General features: G+C 36.3%; 1 protein-coding gene across 2 annotated transcripts; it reads left to right on the top strand.

Moving 5' to 3' along the window:
* Positions 1-9,996: 9,996 nt before the first annotated feature.
* LOC137745569 (ubiquitin carboxyl-terminal hydrolase 8-like) lies at positions 9,997-18,457 on the top strand. 2 transcript variants are annotated; one of them, XR_011069699.1, is made up of 14 exons: positions 9,997-10,379; positions 10,469-10,657; positions 11,943-12,081; positions 13,222-13,281; positions 13,368-13,463; positions 14,024-14,380; positions 14,491-14,631; positions 14,740-14,910; positions 15,049-15,306; positions 15,668-15,816; positions 16,599-17,162; positions 17,411-17,483; positions 17,585-17,684; positions 18,085-18,224. XR_011069699.1 is itself a non-coding variant. In XM_068485541.1 (13 exons), exons 1-13 carry the CDS (start codon positions 10,024-10,026, stop codon positions 18,199-18,201), a joined length of 2,871 nt encoding a protein of 956 aa, XP_068341642.1. In that variant the 5' UTR covers positions 9,997-10,023; the 3' UTR covers positions 18,202-18,457. The 2 variants fall into 2 exon arrangements, 1 of the variants encoding a protein (XP_068341642.1); XM_068485541.1 differs by having other exon boundaries at positions 17,411-17,684; positions 18,085-18,457.
* Positions 18,458-18,697: the final 240 nt, after the last annotated feature.

Genomic DNA, 18,697 nt, shown 5'->3' with positions numbered 1-18,697 from the left:
ATGTGCATCTTTGCGTATGCAAGTTGTTTTCGGAGATTTTTCCTCCTACGTATATTTGTAGGAATTTATGACTCATTTGAAATTACTTTTAAAATAACTAAAAATATTTTTCATGAAATTGATTTTAGGTTCCAAAAGCACTTAAAGTGCTTTTTGAAAGAAGCATCAAGTATTTGCTTCTTACAAGAAGCACTTAAGTACGTTTCCAGAATTTACATAAATTTTTAGTAAGAATTAATTTTAAAACATTTTTTGTTATTTTAAAAACATTACCATGTTTGGTCTAGTTAATCTCTACTTTAGTCCAGCTTTCTCCGTCGAACCATGATTATGGTCATGGTGGTGGGTGGGAAGTCTTAAGAGTTTTGAGGGCCATGAATTCCACTTAGGTTTCACTCCTCACGTGGATGCACATAATATATATATATATATATATATATATATATATATATATATATATATTTGTGAAGGGATCCCAGGAGGATTGATGATGCCTTGGCATTGGACGACATAGTTTTGATTTCTATTTCTAGTCAGCCTACTAATCAACCAAATGGCACCATCTGCCTCACCAAACCGAGCTCCACCACCGGCCACCACCACGACAATATTAAAGCGGCCAGTGCTTATTGGCCAACACATTTACCTTTTTACTTTCACACACATGGATGGACAACGACAGGCTACAAAAGCACAAATGTATTGTTAGATCCTTGAATAGACAAGACAAAGGATCATGGCGATGCCAAGTCTTTGAGAAAACAAACTTACCCGTCTTCAGTGGTGGATTCAGAATGCGAATTTTGGAGGCTTTCAATGTTAAATACAAGTTATTAGATAGAAAGCGTGTACAAAAAAAATTCAATTTATTGGCAGAAGCATTTCATCACATACTCGGTAGGCTTGTTGTCATCAGCCAAACCATGTTGCACACATGCCAATAGATATTGACATACGCTAAAACAATCTGATGAGTGATATAGAGAGAATTTGTCAAGTGATGTCGACACAACTTGTTGTGAAACTTGGGGCGAAAAGACATGAAGATGGCTAATGTGGGTTGGGTGTCTAGGCGCTTACGTGGCCGAGCAAATGTTTATGATGTGGTCTTTGCTAGTGGTCCAGTTAGTTGCTGGGCCGGCCCTAATGGTCCAACCACTTATTCAATCACAATCAAATTGAATGGGCTGGGCTCAAAGGTCCAAGCACCTCTAGGAAACCATCTTCCTTTATCTTGTGGCTTTTTAATCCAATCAAATACGAAATCAAATTGCAAAGTTTACTTGTGGCTTTTTAATCCAATCAAATACCAAATCAAATTGCAAAGTTTACTTGTACCGTATTACGCAGTGAGAGTTTTCTTGTCAAAGATCCTTAACATGATTTTAATTGATTCGTTTACTTATATGATCAACAATTTCTCAAGTATTCTTCTATGGACTCAAATACGTTTGATAAAAACATGATAGCGAAATAATAATGTAGAATTTTTGTGCTCGCTTGATGAATGTCCATATAAGCTCTTACTTATATAAGTAACATAAGTATCATGATCTCATTACTTATAAAATTAATTTTGCATTCGCTTTAGGGAATTCTGTAGAGTCAATAAGATGTACATAAAATTACCCATCCTTTAAACATCTTGTTATTCGATCGTGTTGAATAAATGTTTGCTATATTTCTACCGCTGAAGAACAACTTATGGACACGAACAAATATATTTTCTTTATCGACTTGCTCTTTTACATTACAATCCTTCAAGAATATTTATTTCCTTTCTCAGGTGTGAATATAAGATACCCAATTGACATTTTTCATAGCAAATCAGATGAGATTGATAAACTTACTGTCAATTCATGTTTGACCATTTCAACACCACGCTTCGTATAATATTTCTTTTCCAAAACTAACTTGGAGTACAAATTTTCTCTCAAATAGTTTCAATGGTTCATCATAAATAATAAAGTCTTGGACTTCAAGTTCATATTATTTGAATCCATGAAATGTTATAAATTTCAGGTTCATAGTAATATATATCAAAACTTTGAATTCGAGAAAGTGTATCAAACTAAGAATATTTGCGGTTTGAACTTCGGGTTCAAATTTCTACTGAAATGATATTGTACAAAGAAACAGAATTCATATAATAATACAATTGAAGAACTCAAAATCCAAATTTTCAGATAAGTTTTAGAAATTGTCTTATGTGTCCTAAATGCTTTAGATTAGGTACAATTTGAACCACAAGTTCTCCGATTGTTGAAATGTGTGTAGGACTTTAAGCCTTTGGCTATAAAATATTGAAAATTGTAACAATAAAAGTAAAACATTACCCATATCCATATCCAACGCCAAGCAAATGGGATCCGGCTTCCCTTTCAATTCTCATACACTCATTTCTCCTCCTATTTTGTACGAATACGGTTAAACCACGTCAACATTTTATAGAGATAATAAGACAAAAAACAATAATTATATAAAATGTTGTCGTGGCTTAATCGTGACCACACAAATAGAAGGGAATGAGAATGTATGAGAACTGGAAGGGCAAAGAAGCTAGGTCCAAGCAAATGAGGTTGCACACCGCCTTGTCCGCTTCAGCCTTTCTTCCAACACCCACTGCTTATGGTTTAAAGAACTAACAGATTTGATTGTAGATGTTTTGTTTGAAGATTGGCTCTCTGAGCGGTAATTGCTTATCTTTTGTAATTTTCCCCTATCAATGAAATGTATCTATCACTTTGGTTCAAGAAAAAGAAGAAGTGAGCTTCTTAATTTCATTCAGTTGGACTAGAAATTGAGAGGAATATATGAAAGGTAAAAATAAGTGAGTAGATATCACTACCAAAATACCAAAATAAAAAATAAATTATTGGAATGCTCGGTTCCAAGTAGGAGAAATTGAACAACTTCGCTTCTTATATTTGGTTTTTTTTTTTTTTTTTTTTTTTGTTTTGTTTTTTTTTATGACTAAAGAACTTCATGTTGATACATTATAAGAACGAATAAATCTAAGTCTTCGTTTGTGTAGGATTGAAAAACTTTTTGCCCTTAATCATATGTTGTTTTTTATTGTTTTATTGTTTATTTTTAGATTTTTTTTAAACAACATAATCTATATTAATGGGCCAACAATAATATATGAGAATCGAACTTAAGACTTCTAACTCACAAATAAAAATGAATACCGCTAGACCGTAATATTAAGTGACAATCATATGTTTTTGATATGAAGATTTTATAGCCATCATGTATGATAATTGGGTCATTCTGATCCTCTAATAAATTAAATTAAATTAAATATAAAAAAAATATCTCCCAGTGCTAGGGCCCAATGCCCAATGGTCATCTCCTTTATGAGAACTTCCTCTCTCTGTGAGCTTCTTCATGCGGTTCCTTTTCCCGGTGAGCCCTCAACCCTTCTCCTTATCTCCTTCAGATATGCCTTCTCGATCCAACATGTTCTCATGACTCTCCCTTTTTAGCCATTTCTCCTCTTATTCTTTCTAGTTCCTGCTTTCTATACAGTGCTCTTGTCCCCTCTAAAAATCTCCTCACCGGATCCCTAGTCAAATCATCAATCTCTTCCACCTTTTCAAGCACATCTTCATATTAAAATATTTCCTTTTTGCTTGTGGAGATTTTTCTCCTCTCTCCCCTGCAATAAATTCTCTCTCCTCGGTGAAAGCAAGTCGAACCTCCTGCTAATCGAAGGAAAATTTCTTTCGATCCTTGTTGTTGTTGCCTCAGTTGTTGATGCAGATGATTACGGCCTAGTGAGCCATCTAAGTTAATTTGGTAATTTGTCCCAAATTTCTGTAATTTTCCACAATTTTGCTAATTTGTACTTGCAAATTTCTAGGGTTTTATGTGTGATTGATTTTTTGAGTATCCTGGCCTTTGATATGTCAGGAGATAGTGTCGGAATTTTATGATGGGTATGCGTTTTGTCAACATTTTTAGAGTTATAGTGCTTGGTATTGGATGATGTTGACTCTTTGCTTACTCAATCCGTATTAATTTTAAGCAATAATATAGTTGTGTGGAATTCTAAAGGATTTGACTGTACCAAATTTCAGAATAATGTTACTTATTTAAAGCAGAACCACAAAATGGAGATCCTTGCGATTTGTGAGCCTAGAATTACTAGTATGAGAGCCTTTTCTGTGGTCAAATCGCTAGGCATTCCTTCATTTGAAATAGTGGATGCTAATGGGTTATCTAGAAGGATGTGGCTTCTTTGTGATAACAACAAGAGTCATATTGATGTCATTGGCACCACTGATCAATCCATCTAGGCTTATGAGCTAGTTTTAACCCCTGGTTGTTTACGTTCATTTATGTTAGCCCTTGTATTGTGAAGAGAAGAAAATTATGGGATTATCTTAATGGTGTAGCTAACTGCCACCAAATGTCATGGATGCTAGCAAGGGATTTTAATGAAGTGTTAAAGGTAGGTGATAAACTAGGTGGTGTTTCTCTTTGTAGGATCAATGACTTTAAGTCTTGGGTGGATACAAATGGTCTGCTGGACTTGGGATATGTTGGTCCTAAATTCACTTGGACTAATAAAAGGACTCTAGAAATAATTGATAGAGGCTTATGTAATATGGCTTGGAGAAACTTGTTCACAGAAGCATGTATTTTCCACTTACCATGTACTAAATTTGATCACTGTCCTTTCAAAATCAGTCTTCAATCTACTCATGTCTCCAATCCTATTCAAAGAGCTTTTAGATTTGAGGCTATGTGGCTTAGGCATGACACATTTGATGAGCTTATTGCAGATAATTAGGGTCATTCTCATGGTTCTACCATGGACAAAACTTGTGCTCTAGTTGAGCCTCTGAAAATATGGAACATTCATGTCTTTGGGCACCTAAAGTAAAGCAAAAGAAGGACAAGAAAAAGAAGCTCAATGGACGCATTATTGGTATCCAGGAAGCAATGTGTAGAGGCCCAAACAATTTTCTTCTTAACTTGGAGCGGGAGCTAATTTCAAAGTTCAACGAAATTTTAAATCAGGAAGCTGCATTAAAAGTCAAGATTGAAATGGTTACAAGACGGTGATTGTAATACCAAAATTTTTCATCTTACCACGATTGTGAGAAGAATGAGAAATCGAATTGAGGGACTGAAGAATGACCAAGGTGAATGGATTGTAGACCCTGATGGCCTGAAGAGTCTTGCTGTGAAGTACTTTCAATCACTTTTCTCTCATGGGCAATGGTCTAGACATGTTACTTCTCTACCTAAACTCTTTCCGTTTGTTCATTTGGATGATATTAGATCACTTTTAAAGATTGACCCTGCTAAAGTTAAGGATAACTTTTTCAGTATTGGAGGTATTAAAGTACCAAGTATAGATGGGTTTCCTGCTTGCTTTTATCAAGCTCAATGGGGCAGATGTGCAAGTGATATTGTTGATATGGTAAAAACAGTATTTCAAACTCATAGATTGCCTTATGATTTGAGCATTATGTTAATTGCTCTTATGCCTAAAATTTAGAACCTTCAAAAGATGCTGAATTTTAGACCAATCAATCTATGTTGCACGTTATATAAGGTCATAACTAAGATTATTGTAGCTAGGCTCAGTCATATTCTCCCTAAATTGATAAGCCCAAATCAAGTTAGTTTTGTGCCTGGCAGACATATAACAGATAATATTCTCATTGCACAAGAGATTCTTTATAAGTTTAGAAAGTTCAAGGGTAATAAAGGTTTTTTGGCATGGAAAATTGATTTGTCCAAGGCTTATGATTGCTTAAACTGGAACTTTATCAATGGTGTGCTCTATGAGATTGGCATGCCTGAAAGCTTGATTCATCTTATTATAGACTGCATATCCCTTGTTAAATACCAGGTATGTGTTAATGGTGAATTAACTAAGAGCTTTACGCCTAGTAATGGTATCAGGCAAGGGGATCCCTTATCCCCTTATATTTTTGTACTTTGTATTGAGAAGCTATCTCACATTATTAATAATGAAGTCAGTTTTGGTCAGTGGAAACCTATTAAAGCTTTTCAATTTGGTCCCGGCGTCTCTTACCTTTTTTCGCAGATGATCTTATGCTTTTTGCATATGCAACACCAAAACAAGCTAGGGTGATGAAGATATGTATTGACAAATTTTGCTTAGCATCTGGCCAAACAATCAACTTTGAGAAATCTATGTTGTATTGTTATATTAATACTTGTGCAAATGAGGCTAGAGAAATCAATGCTATTTGTGGATCTCCTTTGTCTAATAATCTTGGAAATTATTTGAGGATGCCATTGATCCAATGTAGAGTCTCTAAGTTAACTTACAAGGGTGTGATTGATAAATTTCATAGTAGAATTTCTTCTTGGAAGAGTAATGTCCTTTCAATGGCTGGAAGAGCCATCTTAATCCAAGCAGTCACCTTTGCAATACCGATGTATGCTATGCAAATCACTAAGCTCCTGGTTAGTGTATGTGAACATTTGGATAATTTAAACAGAAATGAAATAGAGAATTGGGAAAGGTGATGGTGTCAAGTTTTGGAAAGACCATTAGGTATTGAATGATCTTTTAGTTAATCATATTGATGCTAATAACTTTCCCGATGAGGACTTTCCAATCTCATCTTTCCTTTGGGATGGTTGGTGGGACGTTAGTAAGCTAAGATATGCTCTTCTAGAAAACTTGGTCCAAAAAATAATTAGTCGGCTTGCTGGGACTATTGGTGCTAGAGATGACAAACTTATATGGGGATGCACTTCAAATGGAACTTTCACAGTAAAAAGGGTCTATAATGTGTATATGATTGTGAAAGAATACCTGTTTTTTATTGGCTTGGGATTTGGACTCTCAAAATCCCCCCAAACTTAATTTCTTCCTCTGGCTCATTGGTCAAGGTAAGTTACTCATTAATGAGCAAAGAACCAAAAGAAATTTAACTGTGGATTCCTCTTGCAACCTTTGTTCTTGGCCTTTGGAGACCATCACACATATTTTGAGGGAAAGTAGCAGAGCTGAATGCATTTGGGATATTCTACATATTCCTTCTCAATTGCACAATACTTTTAATTTGGACTTGAAAGCCTGGTTGATGGCTAACGTGACGTCCAAGATAATGTGGTCTAACAAAATAACATGAAATTGTTTGTTTGTCTTTGCTTGCTAGTATATCTATAAATGGAGGAACCACCAGATTTTTGATGTGGATTTCTCCCTCCCTAGTGATCCTAAAAAGGTTATTATTGGAGCAGCATATGAATGGATGGAATACCTTCAAAAAATTGATAAACCACATTCTCGGGTGCATGTTATGTTGAAGTGGGAGCCTCCTGTTTGTGGTTGGCACAAGTTGAATGTGGATGGATCTAAGAAAATGGTTTCGAGCAATATCGGTGCTGGAGGAATTCTCTGTGATCATAATGGTGATTGTTTGGGAGGTTTCTCTATTAATCTAGGGCAATGGCAGATTAGCTGAAGTTTGGGGATTGTATTTCAGACTTCAGCTTGCTATTGAAAAAAGCATATCTAAGTTAATCATCGAGATGGACTCTTCCGCTGCTGTATTATTGTTGAACCATCCCGTGCACGATACTTTTCACCTCCTTGCTACCCTTTTGAAGAGTTGCAAGGATTTGATGAGACAAATTGAGCATTATGAGCTAAAGCATAATTTTAGGGAAGTGAATAATGTTGCAGATCAACTAACTAAGTAGAGCTACAATTTGGACCTTGGGTTGTGTTCTTTTCAGTCTCCTCCCCAATGGCTTATGCAACATCTAATGGATGATATTGTAGGTGCCCCTATGGGCTGCTCTATTGTTATTAATTATATGTTTTAGTTCATCTGGGGTGTCTTCGCCCCCTCTATTAACCAAAAAAGACAAAATGATAATTAAATATATAATGTATGAAGATCTTCTAGTCCTCTCTTAATTTTGACAATCTATTTAAGAATGATTGATAAACTTAGGGTTTGGGTCGTTTTTATTTTCTTTCATTTTTTTGTCTCTCATAATCATAATTGACAAAGTTCAAGTCGTAGCCAGATGCGGATCCAGTACTTTAGGTCATGGTTTTTTTTGTTATCTATATATATGGAGGGAGAAGGCAAAAATGGTGAAACATTTTATAAAGTCATAACTATAGGTTTGAGTTGAATTAGGTTTTAGAACTTCGGGTTCTAAGATTACTACAATTTTTCAAATTAGAACTTTGGGTCTAATATGGTATTGAACTTCAACTTCAGATAATGAAATGGAGTAAAACCGTATATTCAACATTAAAAGGCAAAAACATAAATTATAGTAATTATAATATGTGAATTGAAATAGAAACATCAAACCATTAACGTATAAACCCAAAAAAATAAAGGAAAAAAAGAGAAGAAAATAGAGAATTTTCACAAAAAGGGTTTAGACTAAGTTTATTTTAATAAAAAAAATTATGCTATAACTTTATTTAATGAAAAAAACTTAAATTTTAATGAAAATTATTAAATTTTAATAAAAAAGATAAAAAAACTTAAATTTCAATATTTAAAAAAAAACTGATGCATGGACCCGCGCGCGCCCTCACATAAACTGTTTATGAAACTTACTACACAGTTTATGAAACTTATTACACTGTTTATGAAACTTACTATACTGTTTATGAAACTTAACGGTACTACACTTGTTAGATCCCACATCGCTCAAGGGAAAGGATCCTCTATGCCTTATATGGACATGTCCACCTCCATATAACACGAGGCTTTTTGGGAGCTCACTAACTTCGGAGTTCATTGGAACTCCGAAGTTAAGCGAGTTCGCGCGAGAACAATCCCAGGATGGGTGATCCACTGGGAAGTTTTCATGTGAGTTCCCAGAAACAAAATCGTGAGGGCGTGGTCGGGATCCAAAGTGGACAATATCGTGCTACGGCGAAGTCGAGCCCGAGATGTGGTGTAGCCCGGGTCAGGATGTGACAACATTGTTTATGAAACTTAACGGTAGATGCTCGTCTCAGGTTTTCAAGTTCTTTCACCAGAATGCAATAAAAAGATTAAAAAAAAAAACACGATAAAGATCAACGTCTACGTCATTAAAGTCATTCATGGCTAATAGCTCAATACCATTACTAGAAAAATGGGTGATGAGTCTAATGATGTTGCCCCACCTCTAACCCTAACCATCCCAACCCACACCTGACCAATTCCCTCCCAACCATACTGCCCTAGATGTGGTTCTAAATCGAAAGGAACCCACTTCAATTTGAAATTTTAATTTTAGAGAAATAAAATATGCTTGGATTAAGTCAAAGGGTTATGCAACTGAATGATTGGTTGGGTGCTCTTTGCATGTGCCTTTAGTTAGGTTTTTTGTTTTTGTTTTTTGTTTTCGTTCTCTTGTTCTTATCATTAAATAAAGTTATATGATGGTTTTTGGTTAAAACTCAAAGTTTTGAAGTTATTTTCATTAGTTTTCCTAAGAAAATATACCAAGTAAAAAACCCACCAGAGTCTCGTCTTATTTTTTTTTTGTTTTTTGAACAAACGATGAGTGCGGGAGTGAACTAAGCCTCACAATGGACTAGTATCAAATTCTTCTTTGGCGATAATTAAACCTAAGATCTCTCACTTATAAATAAGGAGAAATACAACTAAACCGTAATATTAAATGATCTCATTTAGTTTTAAATATTCCTACTTTTATCCAATCAGATTTGGACACATATCCAAATAATTGAAATTGTAAACATAAATTAGACACGTATCCACATCTGATTACGTGAAAGCAGGAGGGGAGCCAAGTATTGCTCATGTGCTTACGAAAAAAAAAAGTATTGCTAATGTGCTTACGAAAAAAAAAAAAAGTATTGTTTATGTGATCATGGAGAGAGTAGAGAGACAATAAAATAATGAGGTCATCCACCAATTAATAGAATTATGAAAATAATTTTATTTGTAAAAAAAAAACAATTTTTTTATTTAATATATAATTAGTTTCGTGTGGCGAAGAGTAAATAGGAGAAAATGAGTCTCTGACTCACTCCCTATTATGACCCGACGAATCTCCGAGAAGCTCCGACTCTCTCTCTTCCCCTACAAGTCGACCCTTCCCTTTCTCTGTCCTCCTCCCCATCCCTCTCTCTCCTCCACGCTCCACCTCTGCAAGTCCCTCGCACGCGCCCTCGCCGCCAAAACCCTAGCCCTCTTCTCCCTCCCTTTTTCCGACCACGACCACGACCGCGACGCTATGGCCGATTCCTTCGGCGACGACTCCTTCTGGGACCTCGACTTCCGCCCCCATTTCCGCTCCCAGCGCCCCCGCCTCCACGACGACTACGACGACAACGGCGACAACGACGAGGTTTTGGGAAATGCCGTTGATAAGGTGTACCTCGTTCCTTACAGGTGCGCTTTGGAACGACTACTCCCGCCGAAATTCTGTCTTTTGGGGATTTTTCCAATTGGGTTTTGGTGTCGTTTTGGTTCGGTTTCAGGTGGTGGAAGGAGGCTCGGACGGAGGATGATCGCAATGGAGGGGTCCTTTACACTGCTACGACGGAGGACGACAACGCTGGCGCTGAAATTGTATTGAATTTGAAGAAGAACGACGTCGTTGAAGAAGGGTTTTCGGGGCGCGAATACGCCTTGGTCTCTGAATCAACGTGGTGTCGCGCTCTCATACGGTGAGGATAACTTTGCGGTTCTGATTTCTCATTGAAATGCTCTGAATTATTATGGTATTTTTAAGTCGTATTGGTTAGGGCAGGAGTAGGCTAGTTTCGGGGTTCCCAAAACCCTCGAAATGTATTAGGGCAGGTCTTAATGGAGGCTTTAATTGGGTTTTAAGGGAAGGATAGTATGTCATTTCTCTCTTGGTGTAAGGTGTTAACTATTACTATGCTGGATAATATTTTTAGGAACTGCTAAATACACCTTAGTTCAATTGTTACAGTGGCGTACGCAAATCTTTGATTGCCCGTTTCATAAATGATTGAGCTTGGATGATATTAATAGCACATCTCCGGGAGGATGACGACAGTTTTCTGAGTTTATATGGTGGAAAGGAAAAGGAGGGTTTATTTGGGCATCACCAATGGAGAGATGCGACTTTGAAGTGTAAAAACCCCATTTACATCCCATTTACATTTCCTGGAGATGTCAATGTGGTTTTTGCTCCAATGGGAGATGTAGTAAATTTGGCCCTCGCCTCTTTTTGAATTCATAGGACTTTTGCTTTCATTTCTCTCTTGAGATGTATAAAAAAATGCCAATTTAAATAAGTACTTGCATCTACCGGTCAAGATGGGTATTTTGCATTCCCTTAAAATTAACCATCGGTGAGCTTCACTACCTGCTAGGGATGTATATATGTTATACATCTCCATATACACCATTGACTAGAGATGCTCTGAGAATGGATAGGGTTTGGTTATAGGCTCTTTCATGGAGTATATAGCTTTGAGGTTAGTATTCAAGGGACTAGGCAAATAAAAAATCCCCTCCAATCATACTAGTCAAATGGTCAGGCAAACAAGCCTTGTTCACTATCTTGTTCTGTTATTTATCACACTTGAAAGCAGCTGCCCAGTCCTTGTTCACTATTTTTGTACATTTTTTCAATGCGAGGAACAGTTTTATTTCTCATTAAAGAAAAAGTTGGGTAAAGTGTAAACGGTGTTGATTTCATTGTTTTGGTACTGGGCTGTCTGGGATTGCGGGAGGAAATAGAAAAATGCTTTAATATGTTTTCAGGGATTTCTTTCTTTCTTCTCCGCCTCCTCCTGAAGTATTTTAATAGATATTTATTTTTTTCTCTACATGGTTTAACAGTGATTTATGCGACCAGTGCTTTCTGTCTTTCTTATCCACAACCTTCTGGCTGCCATTTGTCTGCCACTATCTTTCTATTCTTTTCTAAGCAGTGGATTGCCTATAGTATTGGCTTTGATTTGTCCACTCTTCTTGTAGGCATAATGATTTCAACGCAGCAGCGAAGGATAACGTGAGCTTTTTTGGTGCAGAAAACTTAAACGATATTTATTGTCTACAAATTAGGCTATTTGTTTCCTGGGAAACAAATTCATTGTCCGTAAAGATCACCCAAAAGGTTAGTGACATTAGTTTTGTAGTTGAAGCTTATTTTCTTTTATCCTTTTCCCTCTTGTTATAGTCTTGTAGATGATGAATTTTGAAAACTTTGTTATGGAAGTTAGATGCTTCTTGTTCTTTGGGAAGGAAATTGTTTGAGAATCATGCTCTACGTTATAATTAGCATAATAAGTGTGGAAATTGATTTTTGTTGTTATCATTTTTCTTTTCTTTGTGATATGTATTTGCAGGTTCAAAACATTGTAGGTTTGGAAAGTTGTTAAATCATGCATGCATTCTTCCTAATTAAATTGACGTAAAAATTGACTAATTCTGTGTTGTGGACCGGAGTTCTGTGAAAGTATGGAATGATATGGTTATTGAACAAGATGCTAAGAAGACGAGTGAAAGAGCGAGATCAAGAAGGGGAGTGTGTGTTTTAGCTAGCCAAGGAGCGTAGTCCCAATAAGCGATGAACTGTTTATCATCAGTTTATCAGATATTGTATTGGGACTGTTCTGCTATGTTTCAAGGAATTTTTTCTGAGTATTTATTTGTTCTTGTGGCATGCGTCATATGAAGGAAGGTTATTTGAGTTAAGAGGAGTCAGGCTAAGAAATGCATAAAGAATGAGAATATAAAAAGTATACCGTTTATGGATTATATTGCTTCTAGTAGTTGACATTAAGTGGAAGATTTACCTTTTACGGTAAAATTTCTTGGGATTCTACTGAAATGTGGGGTGTGTCACTTGCATTTTCTTTTCTTAAACCTCTTGTATGCTTGTGACATGCATATGATTCTTACTTTTGTACTTTGATACATTCTTGTGCTCGATAGTAGCACACACTAGTGGATAGCACTTTCAGCCTGAGGTCTGTATTGCAAAACGTGATACTATTTTTCTCTGGCTTATAAGTCGTAATTACAAGTTTATAGTGACAATATGTATATCATCCATAGGTCAAGCCTTGAAACTCATTGTATATTTATGTGTGAGCTTGCTTAATAGAGTTCCTATGCTGACATGTAGACTACAATTACATCATAATTTTTTTTATTTATTGTTCATTTACTATTCAGTTTATCAATACTCATTTAAATTCTTTAGGTTTGGATTGATTACCTTTGGTATTTGACTATTGACTACTACTTTTAGGATAATGCAATAGTTTCCTACAAAAGGGCCTGTAATGTTTTCAGTTCAGAGTATGTTCCGGTGAGTTACCAAGTGACAACTAGTCATTTAGAATTGGTCTGATAATTAAGTGGTGATATTTACTCATTCAAGAATTGATTGGCCAGTTGCATATTTGGGACTTCTCTGGGCAGACAACCCAATTTTTCATGAACGACAGAGTTAATTTGCCAAGCGATATTCCTGGACAACTGAACAAAGAGGTGAGCGATTAAATGTATGCAACATTTATTGATATATAGATTTCGTTCTCCTTTTTTGTATTTTTTGGGTGACGATCTGATTGGTCTTTTTTGGTTTGGAAACAAGGGCCAGTTTCTCATTAGCATAACTTATTTTTGGGTACTCGTATTTGCACCAAGACAAACGTCAACACGTCCAAGGTTTAAACAATTCCATTTCTTTCCATTTCTCCCCAAGCTATTTCTATGTTTGAAGTTTAAAAGTTCTTTTAAAAAGCACTGATGTGGCTGCCATTGCCCATTTTTGGTGAGGAGGGGGAAGGGGTGATAATGATGCCATTTGTCTGCATTGATTCTTTGTTAGTGTGGAGTGGATTACATCAAGTCCTGTTTTTTTTTTTTTTTTTTTTTTTTTTTAAATAGATTACATCATGCATTCTTCTCAAGTATTCAAATTTTATAGTACAAATATCTACTAAACTTAATTTGCAATGCTCAATGTTACTCTCTATATAATCTTTCATGCAGATTAAGTTCTACAGTTTAGTTATCCAGCCTTTCTTTTCATATTGTCTTTTCAGATTCTCCTTGAATTGCGACTCCATGGATTTTCAGACTATATGAAATGTTCAGATTGGAGGAGCGAAGAAGTGGCTGATAAAGAGTCAAGTTTGGATGGTTCTACTTATGGTGGCTCTATTAAGATGAATGGAAGCACTGACTATGTGAATCCTTATTTAACTTCAACCAACTCCTTGCAAATTGGTATAATCTATAGAAGAGTTGGGTCCTTAGGCCTTACTGGACTAGAGAATCTTGGAAATACTTGTTTTATGAACAGTGCCATCCAATGCTTGGTGCATACTCCAAAGCTGGTTGATTACTTTCTAGGAGATTACCGGAAGGACATAAATTATGCAAATCCACTAGGACTGAAAGTATGTAATTGGATTATTCCTTTAGTTTTCATTTTAGATGCCTGCCTCTCGCTGGCATCTTTCACTTACTTTGATTATTGCCTCTCCCTTTTGCTATACTTATTTTCCAGGGAGAGCTTGCTTTAGCATTTGGAGAGTTGTTGAGGAGGTTATGGGCTCCAGGTGCAAGGTCAGTGGCTCCAACGATGTTCAAGTTAAAACTTGCTAATTTTGCTCCCCAATTCAGTGGCTATAATCAGCATGATTCCCAGGTGAGTTCTTTTTATGTTTATTCTCCTTTTTTACTTGGTGGGAATGTTTAATCATGTTGTGTGGGAAATAGGTTTATAAATTGTAATTGGTTGAAGTGCCTCTTGTAGGAACTTCTTGCTTTTTTGTTGGATGGTCTCCACGAAGATCTAAATCGTGTAAAATGCAAACCTTACATTGAAGCTAAGGATGTGGAAGGTCGTCCAGATGATGAGGTAGCAGAAGAATATTGGCAAAATCACCTTGCTCGGAATGACTCAATCGTTGTCGATGTGTGCCAAGTAAGTATTCTGGTTTAAATGCATTTGTAATTTGGTGATTTTAGTTTTGCCTATATCTTCTTAAAATAAGTTTGTTGGGATCAACTTCATTCAATTATTTTCACTTTATTGCAATATCTGTTCGCTTTCCAACTGTAGGGTCAGTACCGGTCAAAATTGGTGTGCCCTGTTTGCAACAAGGTGTCTGTTATGTTTGACCCATTTATGTACCTTTCGCTACCGTTACCTTCAACATCAATGCGGACTATGACTTTGACGGTCCTAAGTACAGATGGGACTGCAATGCCATCTACATGTACGGTGACAGTGCCCCAGGGTGGGAGGTTGATGGATCTTACTAATGCCTTAAGCACTGCATGTTTCTTAAGAGATGATGAAACTCTGATGGTAGCTGAGGTATATTTCTAGAGCTAAATTTTGGGGTATTAAAACTTTGTTGCATGTCATTGTTGTGGGAATGGGGTTTTCCATATGGATGGATGACATTTATACTAGCTATGATCATGGGCCAGTTGTGTTGTTCTGCAGACTCTTGATCCTCTAGCACCATTTATTGGCATTTTGACCATTAGGGGTCCTATTTATGCCTTTTGCATTCTCTCTAGTAAAGTTATGCCCATGATTGTTTTTGTAACTATTTGTAACCTTGTCAAGAATCATCAGTGAAAGGTTAACAACTTGACCTTTGTTTGTAACTTTGTAGATATACAAGAGTTGTATTTACCTTTCAACTTGACCCTTGTTTGTAACTTTGTAGATATACAAGAGTCGCATTTTTCGTCTACTGGAAGATCCCTTTGATTCATTAGCCTTGATCAGAGATGGTGACCTGTTGGTTGCTTATCGGTTACCAAAGGATTGTGAGTCGTCCCTTTTGGTTACGTTTATTCATCAGCAGATGGACGTGTAAGTTTTGTCTCTTAAATATATCACTGCTGCTCTATCAAATTGCTTTACTCAAATTACCTTATCAAAAAACTGAAAGTGATACTGCTGATGATTTTTCTGCTGTATTTGTATGTCAAACACGCTTAGTGAACTCAATAAGCAACCTGAAGAGTTTTATGTGATTGTAAAATAACTTGTGGCTTTTTTATAAAATGTTTGATAGAATAATCTCGTTTACAGGTGTAATGAAGGTACATTGTTTATCTGATACAAATTTGTATATGAAAGGACACTTTATGCTAACTTCCAAGTATGGCGGTTGGATCTTAAAGTTCACTAGAAACTGCATCGAAAACATACTGTGTGATATTTCCCCATAAAATATTTTTTGCTGGTGTATGTTATCTTTCATGTGATGCAGACGTTGAGTAATGCAATTAGTTGACGTATTGGGAAAAAAGAGCAAGTGATTGATGTGGTGATTTCATATCTGTTTTATATTCATTTAAGTTTGAATTCATGGCATAGAAGAATTTGTCTTATGGGTTTGTTACTGGTCTTCAGGCTGTACAGCTATAGACATTTTTTGTCTCTTTTTATAGCTAATGACATTTTTTAATGAACTCTGTTGTACTAAAGTTGGATATGTCAGTTCCGAATTTGAATCTATGAACACATGATCTTTTAAAAAGATAAACAATTTACAGTTTTATGTTTCCGCCTCTGAAGAATTGTTATTATTGGCATTGCTTCTTTTTTTTCGTTAAAAAGCTTAAATACATGTTTTTGTCTGGGATCAGGGGCTATAATAATGGAGAGATGGGATTAGTCCCACAGGCGTTTGGCGTACCCCTCATAGCAAGGTTGCCTGATGTTTGCAATGGATCTGATATTCGTAACAAGTTCCTGAAAGTACTAAACCCATACTTGATGCCTACTGGAGATGCATTAGATATTTTTGATTATGATGATATTGGAAATTGTGCTACTGAAGATTCTAACAAGGAGGATGTTGCTACTTCTACGATTATGGATAATGATGCTTACGCGGATAGGGAATCAGGGGATCAAGCACATTTGGATAATGACTTCCAGTTTTACTTAACAGATACAAAGGGAGCAATAAGAGACACCTTGATAGACATGAATGAGCCAATAGTGGTCTCAAAGTTGCCTAAGAGGTTGAGTGTACTTGTTTTATGGTCTGATAAAATGACTAAAAAGTACGATACATGCCTTCTAAGCAATTTGCCGGAAATTTTCAAGCCCCAATTTTTGGTGAGGAGGCCTCAAGAATCCGTTTCTCTGTACAAATGCCTTGAAGCCTTTATGAAGGAGGAACCTCTAGGGCCAGAAGATATGTGGTTAGTATCTGCCTTTTATTTAAAATTACGAGAACAAAAATGTTATGCATCTTGTGGGCTGTTGTTTCTTGGCATAATCTGGCTAGCGAGTCTATGTGAGAGAAAGCAATTTATTTTGTTAATCACTTATGTTATCTACGCAGTTCGACTCTTAGGTATTTTTTGACAATTTATTAAATAATGCAGTCAAAGTCATTTTCCCGTTGCCTATATTAATTATAGATTTTGCAATGATCTGTTATTTACAGGTACTGCCCTACCTGCAAGAAGCCTCAACAAGCTAGCAAAAAGTTAGATCTTTGGAGATTGCCTGAGATTTTGGTTATTCATCTGAAAAGATTCTCGTACAGCCGTTATTTTAAGAACAAGCTAGAAACATTTGTTGACTTTCCAATTCATGATCTGGATTTTTCTTGCTACAGTGCCCACCAAAATAGCCAGTTATCCAGCCGATACATGTTGTATGCGATTAGTAATCACTATGGTGGCATGGGCGGTGGTCACTATACTGCATTTGCTCAAGTAAGTGTTTCTTCTGTTGTTGGAAATTCCTTGTGTTTTTGTCAAAGTATCTCAATTGAAATATTTTAGTTGGTGAAAGTTGGATTGCCCCGTAGAAGCTCCTTTTTTATTTTGTTCATTATATGCATCTATCTCAAGGGTTTTCTCAGTTTAAGGCTTTCTTAAAATATATGTATAATTAGGCATGCCTGTGCTAAAAAAATGTGTAAATGAAAAACAACGGAAGTCATAAGAGTTAATTGTAACTTTTCAGCTTCTGTTAGTCACCGACTCACCTTGGTTAGGAGTTGTTAAGTTTTCAGACCTGATTTACAGGGCTTCTGCAAGCAAATTCGCGTTTGTTTTGTACACAGACCTTTTGAATGACACGGTTTTAATAAACAATTTTGTTCATGTGCAGCTCGGTAATGGTTCGTGGTATGAGTTTGATGATGACAGGGTTTGTCCTGTTGGGGAAGAGACAATCAAGACATCATCTGCATATGTTCTTTTCTACCGAAGAGTGGCAGATGTATAGACACCTAGGCAGTTGTATAGCTAAGTAACAATTGGGAAGCACGTTGCGGGAGGAGGGGCGACGGGCGTAGATATCGGAGGAGGGATATTTACAGAAAAATGGAGCATATGATTCATGTTGTACAGCTTTTAATGGCGCCGGTGGAAGAGGCGTATAATAGCATCACCTCTTTGATTTTGGGTTCACCTTGTATATATACTCGACCCAGAAAAGTACTGAAATAGCATCAATTGTTCAGAGAGTTGGATTGCCTTTCCCCCCTTTCTATGTGGCTGCAACATTTTGTTTGTCATCTCATCTTTTGGTTTTTTATTGCACATTTTAGAATTGGTAATTGTCTCCAATTTGTTTGCAGGCTTGCATCTAGTTCATTTGAATTAAAATTAACATCTTCAACAAGTATGAGAGTTTTTTGGTCGTGGTCATGAAATTAAATAGTTAGGAGCGATTATGTGATCAGATTTGCATTTGTGTTATGCATTGTCGTGCGATTGCT

This window comes from Pyrus communis, chromosome 9 (genome assembly GCF_963583255.1).
Source record: "Pyrus communis chromosome 9, drPyrComm1.1, whole genome shotgun sequence".
Taxonomy (NCBI): Eukaryota; Viridiplantae; Streptophyta; class Magnoliopsida; order Rosales; family Rosaceae; genus Pyrus; species Pyrus communis.
This window is presented reverse-complemented; position numbering and strand designations above follow the sequence as displayed.

What these genes read in the sequence shown, in the direction of transcription:
- LOC137745569 (XM_068485541.1), top strand. Translation starts at nt 10,024, where the DNA reads ATGACCCGACGAATCTCCGAGAAGCTCCGACTCTCTCTCTTCCCCTAC. An exon ending in CAAATCCACTAGGACTGAAA is followed by an intron (nt 14,381 to 14,490) that starts GTATGTAATTGG and finishes CTTATTTTCCAG; the next exon opens with GGAGAGCTTGCTTTAGCATT. An exon ending in ATAATCAGCATGATTCCCAG is followed by an intron (nt 14,632 to 14,739) that starts GTGAGTTCTTTT and finishes TGCCTCTTGTAG; the next exon opens with GAACTTCTTGCTTTTTTGTT.